Genomic DNA, 10,025 nt, shown 5'->3' with positions numbered 1-10,025 from the left:
GCTTTAGCTTCTTAGTGATGTGCTTTAACCTGCTGCACCACCAGGGAGGACCCAGACTCAACATTTTAAGCAAGCCTTAGGAATGAAGCAACTCTGTTTCCCATTCCTTAAGTCAATTCAGGAAACATGAATTAGTCAAGGAAAAATTCCTGTTGCCTCACACTGCAGCTTTTAGTCTCTATCCATTCTTTGGTATAAATTCTTAATATAAAAATATCTGCTAATAGCTGCTATGTAATGATGGCGTTCAAATGATCTGCTTCTCACAGAAATCTAAAATGAAGCTAGAAAGAGAGCTTGATAATGACCAAAATAATCTTTCACCTTTTAGATCTTATGAAATTATTTTTCAAATTCTTCCAGCTTGATACACAGTTTTAAAATGCCTTATGTTCTCTCCCCTTCTTCTTCCTTTTCCCCTCTTCTCATATGCTTGTATTGGTTTTAATAAATGTTTAGGTTTTTTCCTTTAATAAAAGAAAAAAAGGAAGTGCATGGGACTATGGTGATGGCACTTGGGTGACTCGATGATGGAAAACCCACGGGGATTACTATTGAGATGAAAAAATATATATACAAAATGATGTAAAAATAAACTATTATATTATTTTAAAAAAGAAAAAAAAACAACCCTCATGTTTATTTATATCTTTACATTGTTTTATAAATGAAAATTAGGATAGTAAGATAAAATAACTGCAAAGCACATGAAAATGTTCTTATAGTCAACTGTCTAGCTTCTGGGTTTGAGAACACTGCTAGCAGAACTGATAGCAGAGAAGCCAAACAAACAGACTGTTTGAAGAAGTCATTAACTGTGTTGAATGCTAGTAAAGGCCTATAATGTGAGGAATAAAGGGGCCCACAGAATTTATAGACATGGAATGAGAGGGATGTGAGGAAATGAAGACAATTCTTACAAGATGTTTGGCTCTGTAAAGAACGTGCAAACAAGAGACATAAGGAGATGACGTGGGCAAAGAGGGATCTGTTTGCTCTCTGATTTTGTTCTGGGATAGGAAAGAGTTGGCCAGAAAAAAGGTTAGGCTCAAGATGTAAGAGACAGAGACCACTTTAACTCCTTTCATCCGTCTAGTTACTGCACTGATAAACTAGTTTCCAATTATAAACAAAAGCAGCAATCTGTCAAAAAAAATCACAAAAATTTATCTTCTATAGTTAAGATGGGACAAAATATTAGTTGACCGAAAAGCAGAAATACTGAATAGCACTATATATTCTGACTGTAAGGAAAAGGTGAGGCTCCTCATCAAAGGTAAAGATTAAAATTGAGGCAACAGGCATGAGCGCCACCTGCTGGTAAAATACAAATTTTCAGTGTTTTGACACAGAAAAGTCTTGACCAGGAGCTTTTTTATGGACTACAGGTAACCTGGTTCCAATGACAGATTTTTGATATTCATAAAGAAACTTAGATTTTCCTTCCCAGCATAGACAATATTTTTAAAACACACATGATAAATTGGTGACCCTCCCTCTATTTCAATATTTAGAAGTGGGAAGTTCGTAAGTCCAGAGTTATTTCATCATCAGTAGGTCATTTTAATTTTCACCCACTTACACTAGTCTTCCCTTTGCAGCAATACAGTGAATCCCCACATAACAGCCCTACATCATCTGAAGGCATCCATGTCCCCTTGTACTTTCTCTTCAAACAACCCATTTTTTTTTAATCTGTTGTTTTTAAAACCTCCACTACCCTATCGATAGTCCATAAAAATACCTCAAGTTTTACTTCCAACAGTAGCCTGCAATATTATTACTTTCTTTTATCTATTGCTTAACACACTATTGGCTTATAACTGAAAGAATGCTTCCCTAAATTGACCTAATTCAGTGTTCATATAATTTATTCTAATCTAATGCAAGTTTTGATGTTTATTTCATGGTTAAGTTTCATCTCATAACAATTTTGATTGTCCCTCTAATCTACTAAGTTATTTTGAATCTGGATTCATTAAATCTTTACTCAAATCAATGATAAAAATTGAATGTCATAGATCCTTAAGATGTAACTAATCTGAGTAAGAACACTGAATAAGAATGGTCATCTAGCTGCAAATTCACTTACTATGTACCTACTTCAGCCATGAGGATAATGGAAAATTTAGACAAATGCGTCTATGAAATCAAGATGTCATGTAATAGGCATTCCACGAATACACAGTCCTTGTATTCCTTTCAAAGAGGAAGTTAATGAGTATAACATAATTTTTAATTGAACTCATGGAAAATGTTCATAAACCACACTGGGATAATCAGCAGATAGTTTCCTACATCCATTCTTCTTTTTAAAAAAATACACTTCAAAGTCAACCTACTTAATTATTTTGTGATCATTTTATGACTAAATATTTAAGATTAAACACTTAAAACAGATTTGTGGTCAACTACAAATGTATTTCATTTACTCTAATGAGTTGAAGATCACTTTTTTCAGAAGAAAATTGTTCTGAGTGAAATAAATTTGTGTCTTCTTTGCTTAGGCATCCATGCTTAATCGAATATGCCTTAGTTGAAAATTGATCCAAAATTACTTACATATTATTAACAATGGCTTAGACTGTTCAAACAGTATTCTGGGTTAAAATTCTATTGGATCTTGAAATGTGAATAGTCATAATATAACTGTATTTCATACTATTAGTAAACAGTAGATGGATATGAAACCAGATGAACATTCTTACTCAAATGTTCTTTAGTGATTTAATATATTTAATATGCTTATATAAGCAAACTAAATGCTTTGTGGTACAGGATGGCAGGCCAGATGTGAACGGTTAATCCCAAATACCTAAATTCCAATCTCAGCTTTATCATTCACTATGTGACCTGGAACAAGTTAGTTAATCTCTCTGCACCTCAGTATCATTTATAAATGTGAATAATGCCTTCCAAAATCATGGCCATCACATGGATATATAAAAAGATATAAGTTGTGCCTGTTCTTTAGTACTTCAAATTCCCTAGATTTCTTCTAAATATTTCCATTAACACACACAAGAAAAATTATTTGACTATCCTTGTAAATTTAAGATAGCAAAGACCATGTACATTTTACTCACTGTTGCCCAGTGCCTAGACCATAGTAGCTCAGGAATTGCTTACTTTGGTTCCTGGGCCATTTTTTTGCCCACAGTCTATTTCTGAATGGCTGACACCTAAAAATGGTTTTTATATTTTTTAAGAGTTGCTTTAGGCCCTCCCTGGTGGCGCAGCGGGTTAAAGCACAGCACTGAGAAGCTAAAGCCACTTCCGCATGAGTTCGATCCCCGCCTGCCCCGGAGGTGACCACATGGCGCAGCAGACCTCTCTTGACCCGCCCGCTGCTCCCCTCAGCAGTGTACTGCCTGTTCTGCTCCCCACTCTGTCTCTGGTGAAGCCTTTCGCCACCCCTGAGCTTCTGGCCTGTACCCCAGTTCTGTATGCACAAATAAATAAATCCTTTAAAAAAAAAAAGAGTTGCTTTAAATACAATTGGGGGAAAAAAAGTCTCAAAGAAGTTACAAGCCCAGCAGAGTCTAAATATTTATCATTTGGCTCTTTTCAGAAGATATTTGCTGACCCCTGAATTAGGCCCTCAAATACTTCTAAAAGAGCAGGTAGGATTAGGGAGAGTGTTCTAGGAACAAGGAAGGAAAAACACCGGTTTGCAAAAAGTACTGGCACTCACTTCAAGTAGTAAATCTAGGATAATAAATATTACGCGGGTCTTCAAATTGCACATTGACTTCCATTTGCTGACATCCAAGAGAAACTAAAGCTCTTTCATTAATTGACATATTCTAGAAATGATCTACTTTTTTTGGTAATTGACCGATTCTTGAGTCACAAGTGCTCTAGAACTAAATTCCTTGGGAGCATCTCTCTCCAACTATTAGTTGACACAAATGTTAGTCCTCGGCCAGTTATCAGCCACTGCAAGGTGTCAGTTCATAGCTATGCCCTTACATCCTTCCCTTCCACACAGTACTGATAGAAGTGCCTCACATCTATCAGACCACATAGTATCTAAGTGCACTTCCCTGTTGTTTTAATAGTAAATTTAAGCACTAACATTACTCATGTGCTCCCATGTGACTGTACGCCTGTTATTTCAAAACTGAATGATTCAGAATGTTCCACAACCTCTGAAATGACTGAAAGACATTTAACCTTATCATTAAAGTCTCATCCTCAAGTAATATAAAAGAGGCCTCTTCATAGTAGATTTATTCATAGCAATGTCTATTAAGAAAAATCTGTAGTTATACCTGAAAATGTTGTTCCATCACTTGGATTTTTCCTTGGTCTGGACACTTTTTCAGAGCTCGATCCGCATAATGGAATAGGATTTCTACCATCTATAGAGAAAACATCTTGGTATAGAAATTAAAATATATCTCAAGTTTTTAAAATCTTAATCTACGTATCCATCCTGAGTAATGCAGGATGAGGTTATTTTATATTAAAAAATATAATTAAAGACTTTGATGGGTTTACTTCACTTTTCTTAAAACTACAGCTTAATTTCTTTGAGCCAATGAGAGTGCTAATTTGCTAATCTTTCCTAATAAGTATCTCTAGACTCTGAACCTCAATAGTATCTATCTTGCTCAGGAAATGAAAAATTAAGTTAAGCTCTTCAATAATTCTCTTCTGCAGGTCTTTCCTTAAAGGACACAGTCATTTCTTTCAGTAGATACTAAGAAAATCATTCATGAGTCTGAGGCGTGACTAATTTCTACTCACTTTTTCTAAATGCTTATACTAATCTAGAATATAATTTTTACCAATGCACTTGTACAATAAAATGGAGGTGGAATAACTAAGGCAAATGAATTCAACTAAGTCCAGGCTAGGAAAACAAAATTTATGGTAAATAGCAGCATTGATCATATTAATACCAATTAATAATAATATAAAATTTCATCCGCTCTCTCAGGCAATATAACATTACATGCATGATATTTCTCATAATTACTAATCAATTTACAAAAATTAATATATATATATATATACATATATGTATATATATATAAACTTTCTATGGATTATAATTAGATTTGGAAATAATCCAGATCTCTGGGTTCTTCTCTTACTTCTTTTCTACGTCTTTGGCTTTTTTACTACTTTACCATCATTATAAAAGAGTGAGCAAAGTGGGGAAAGGGTGATAAGGGATTTAAAAAAGCAAAAAATGACACCAGGAAATTATAATGTGACTTGATTTTTTGTACACCCTCTTTTTGACTGGAATCAGTGACCTAAATGTGATCAAAGGTATTAGGAAATACCAAAGGCAAATCTGTATTGTGCCCTACTGAAAAACCCATTAAAGTGCTCACCCGATCTGCAACGACTGCCTTTCGCTTACTGGCATCCCCTGACAGCCCTGCAGAGAAACAAAATCAAAGTTAGTCCATATCTTTAGGAATGAAATTCTTTTGATCTCCTATTACAACCTGTGTTAACAATAGAGTATATTTATAACAATCTTTAGTTCTCAAAACATTAGCTAATATACTACAAGAGAAGTACCTCACATCTATCAGACCACATAGTATCTCAGTGCACTTCCCTGTTGTTTTAATAGTAAATTTTCAGTATGAAATGAAAGAATTTGAAAGGCAAGATTTAAAATTCTTTATCCTGTACTTGTTACTAACCTGAACAAGACTGTATAATGTCTTATTTGCAAAATACTTGACCATTAAACTAAAAGTGTTTGTGGGTGATTAGTACTACTCATTCCCTCTACTCCAGAAAAACAATGTCCACTATACCATATCAGTACTCTGTTAACTTACCTACTACTGCTTTTGCTTTTCCTTCATGGAAAGACCATGCAAGAGCCAAGGCTTCTGTAAAACAATCTTGTTTCAGGAGATGATCCACTCTCTAAAATGAATACATGAGAGGGGCAGACGCTATTGTCTAATCAGTCACCACTCAGAATTCCTAGTTTACTTAGTATCTTCCTAGAAGTTGATGCTTAGTACTTTAAATTATTCCAGTAACCATGAAAAGTCATTTCTTAAAGCACTGGATAGTAAGTGCCATGACTGCAGAGGTCATGTAGGCAGTCACATGCTCTAAGTAGGAAAACAGGAAACAGCTACAATATCACTGCAGCAGAAACAGCTAATTGCTTGTCACCACATCCAATCACTCTCTCTTCCTTAGCAACAATTCCAAATTTGAGAGAGCAACACACCATCTAAAGGACATTTCCAAGAATGCTCTATAGCCACTTGAGGCCGCATGACTGAGTTTGGGCCAATGGTTAAGTGTTGCTTGGTATTTCTGGGATATAACCTTAAAAAGCAGTCCTTCTGGAATGTGAACTTGAAAGCTTGCGCTCCAGTAATAACACTACAATATCCTTTGAGACTAGAATCTGTAGACAAGTATGGTAGAGTGAGATCATATACAGAAGACCACAGAACTGCCACACCAGACCAGAATGAATGTCTACTTCTTGATTGTTTTTACATGGGACAGAAATATTGCTTAAGTTAGCTTCCTCTGATATAAGTAGCCAAATCCAATCCTAACTTAGTTTAATCAAACCAGTTGTTTGATGTTAAAAATCACATCAAAATACTCTTTCTACAAAGTCAATATACAAATTGTTCAAACTATCAACTCAAAAGCTCTAAAATAAAGAACTACTTTGAACTCACCTCTCTCCAGCTCCTCAGCATCATCACATAAACAGACTAGAAAATGAAGAGAAGGAAATGAAATGGCCATCTTTAATAATCCTATTTGGGAAACACATTTGCCCCAGTCCTACATGTCATTTTCCATCTCTTTCAGTAAAAACATTTCATAATGGCCCAGACCAAACATTTTAAGGTCGTTGAGTCTACAGTCTAAGGAGGAGTTAATCCCATGGACAGGAAACAAGAAATGTCTAATCTTTAAAATTTTAATAATAAATATTTCTCCACACTGTTTTCTTTAAAAAGCACTAGAATAAACTGACAAGTAAAACAGTTTCTGTTTCAGTGAGTTTGTTATAAGCCAAATGCCTCAATGCATTTTAATATGTCCTAAGCTGATCTAAGTTAAAGGTCATCTTAATTATAAGGCACAACACATGATAAGGTGTATCTGTGAAATAAAAAGGTTGTGAAAGTATACCCCTGCATCAAGAAAATAAGCATCATATCAGAATCTAAATGAATGTAAATAAGTCTAAAAGTGAAAAGATAAATTTTGTTAAAAACCATGACTAACCCCTAAGAGTTTTACATTAATGCTCATCAATATACTCTTTACCAGAAACCTTCTTTGGCCCCAGATATTTTTGACATGAACAAATGCCACACCAGAGTAGAAGAGCTTACCTTTGTCCCCAAATAAAAGATCTGACCACCATAGCTACTGATGGATTGATAACAAGCCTTCTCTCCAACCAAAGCCTGTAAAAAAAAAAAAATTACATTACAATTAGAAGTCTAAGATTTTTTGTTTTGTTTTTTACATATTCTTCACTTTGTGCATTTTTGTATCTCCATTGTAATCCCCGTGGGCTTCCCACCACCACTAAGTTTTAAAGAATGTTAACTAGAGAGACAACATTTTAGGTCAATATGGTTTCATCCCATAAGTGAGTGGGGAAAGAATTGAAAGTCAGTGGGTCAGTGGAAGAAAAGACAAGTGCAAAAAGGTTACTTTGTTTACATATGGCCCTTTAATCTTTCAAAATAATAGGGAAAATGGAAGAAAATGCCATTTTCTAAATCTAAAGGAAAACGGTCGCAACCTGCCTATTATTGGTAAACAGGTAGCTCCTGCTTCTGGCAAAGAATCAGTCTTACTGAAAATGGCTCTTCAAACGGTCAAAAAAGGATAAAACTTGCAAGCTGACCATAGATCTGAGACATATGGCAAGGGAGGGAGTGGGGGTTAAAACGGGAGCGAAGAGCACAAGGGACTACAGTGATGGTTCCAGATGCTGTGGTAGTGGAAGACCTGTGGGGCTACACCTGAGGGAAGAAACCAGTTACTGTACAAAAATGAAGAACTACGTAAGAAAGCGAATTTAAAAAAAAGAAAATGGTTCTTTGAAATAAATAACATAAAACACAAGAGGAAACAGGAAGGCAATGCAACACCATATATGGGAGTCAGCACAGTCCAGCAAAATTGGAACAAAATGCTATATCTGGGCTGTAAATTTTGGCTCTGTTCCTACTGGGTATGATCTTAATATGTTTCAAACTTCTGACATTAAGTTTTCCCATCTTTGAAAAATCATGCACAGTTTCTATGAAATTTAAATGTTTAAATTTGTAAATCTCACAAAATATGTAAATAGTCAATAACTAATAACTATAATAATTTTAAATTTTCACTACAGAATTTTAACGACATATTCAAAGATAAAAAGGATGAGTCCCATGTATCCATTAACCAGTCCCATCACCAATCTCATTTCATCCATATTTGTACTGACTCCCCTATAATGCAGATTAATTTTGAAGTGAATCTCAGATTTGAATATAATTTGAGTATTACTAAAAAGCCAGTATCTACATACAAAATGAGTCCTTTTTAAAATAACCACCACCTGCACCTCCATGATGGCCTAGGGATTAAGTCTCAGCACTAGCACTGCTAAGGCCTGGATTTGATCCCTGGCAAAGGAGTCTACTTCACATATGGTGCATCAGACCTCTCTTGTCTTTCTCACCACTCCCCTTAGCACTATATTTCAACAAATCTACCTCTCGCACTCTCCAATCTGTCTCTGGTGAATCCTCTCACCTGCCACACCCCAACTCCTCTACAAAAATTTTTTAAAAATTGGATGTTATTTCCAAAATAAATAAAATAACCATCATTTGATTAACATAGTTTTGTAAGGTAACACATATTTTTCTCAATATCAAATATCCAATCAATGTTTGAATTTGAAATGTACCCTCAGGTCAAATATTGTTGAATTTAGTTTTTAGTTTAGCGTTTGTTTCTTCTACATTTCACTTATCTGAACTAAGATCCAAAGAAAGGTCACATATTGGAACTAGCTGAGTTATTTCCAAAGCCTCTTTGAAACTAGAGGTTTGCTTCTCTGTTTCTTAGTCCTTTGTTTTCTTGAATTTAATTTGCTGAAGAAACTGGAACACTTATTCCATAGAGTTTCCCACCATCTGGATTTTGCTTACTGCATTCCCATGGAATCGTTCAACACATTCCTATCTTCCCTATTTTCTCTAGAGGAGTCTTGAATAGAATTGGGTGATTTTGCCTGTTTGTTTTTTAAAGTATAATGTTAGCTGTAGGATTTTTCTAGATACCTGGGATTCAGAGTTGATGAAGTTCCCTACCACTTCTAGTTTCCTAGGAGCTATCAGGAATAGACACTGAATTTTGTCAAATGTTTTTTCTACATCTTTTGAGATAGTATCACTTTTTTTTTATAACCAACTAATATGGTAAAAAATAGTTTCTAATAGTCATCTTTTTTTTAAGGTTTTTAATTTTTTTTATTTATGCATACAGAAGTGGGGTACAGGTCAGAGATGTGAGGGCAGAAAGAGGATTCACCAGAGACAGAGTGGGGAGCAGAACAGGCAGATCTACAAAGTACACTGCTGAGGGAAGCAGTGGGCAAAACAGGAGAGGTCTGCCACGCCATGTGGGTCACCTCCATGGCAGGGACTGAACTGGCACTGAAGCAGCCACGGTTTGGCTTAGCTTCGCAGTGCAGCGCAGCAACCCACTGTGCTACTAGGGAGGGCCTAATATGATAAATTATGTTGATTTCTGAATGGCAAGCCAGCTTTGGATGCCATGGATAGACACCATTTGATCATGATTTATTACTCTTTTTATATACTGCTGACTTCAACTTGCTAGTATTTTAAGGATTTTTGCTTCTATGGTGATGAGAATATGGGTATGCAGTGTTCTTTATTTTAATCTGTCTGGTTTCATTTTCAGAGTCAAGCTGGTCTCATAAAAAGTTATATGCTCCTTTTTTCTCTATTTTTTAAAATGATCACCTGAGC

The 10,025-nt window shown here is 35.3% G+C and overlaps 1 protein-coding gene across 1 annotated transcript in view; it reads right to left on the bottom strand.

The window, feature by feature from the left end:
- VPS8 (vacuolar protein sorting 8 homolog (S. cerevisiae)) overlaps positions 1 to 10,025 on the bottom strand; it is a 188,565-nt gene that overhangs the window by 129,767 nt on the left and 48,773 nt on the right. The window contains exons 16-20 of the mRNA XM_012730291.1: positions 7,356 to 7,430; positions 6,687 to 6,722; positions 5,811 to 5,901; positions 5,349 to 5,395; positions 4,275 to 4,364 (exon numbers count right to left, since the gene is read on the bottom strand). Coding sequence (XP_012585745.1) covers positions 4,275 to 4,364; positions 5,349 to 5,395; positions 5,811 to 5,901; positions 6,687 to 6,722; positions 7,356 to 7,430 — 339 coding nt within the window. The remainder of the gene's footprint in view (positions 1 to 4,274; positions 4,365 to 5,348; positions 5,396 to 5,810; positions 5,902 to 6,686; positions 6,723 to 7,355; positions 7,431 to 10,025) is intronic.

Source organism: Condylura cristata, unplaced genomic scaffold (genome assembly GCF_000260355.1).
Source record: "Condylura cristata isolate star-nosed mole 26May11 unplaced genomic scaffold, ConCri1.0 scaffold00003, whole genome shotgun sequence".
Classification (NCBI taxonomy): Eukaryota; Metazoa; Chordata; class Mammalia; order Eulipotyphla; family Talpidae; genus Condylura; species Condylura cristata.
This window is presented reverse-complemented; position numbering and strand designations above follow the sequence as displayed.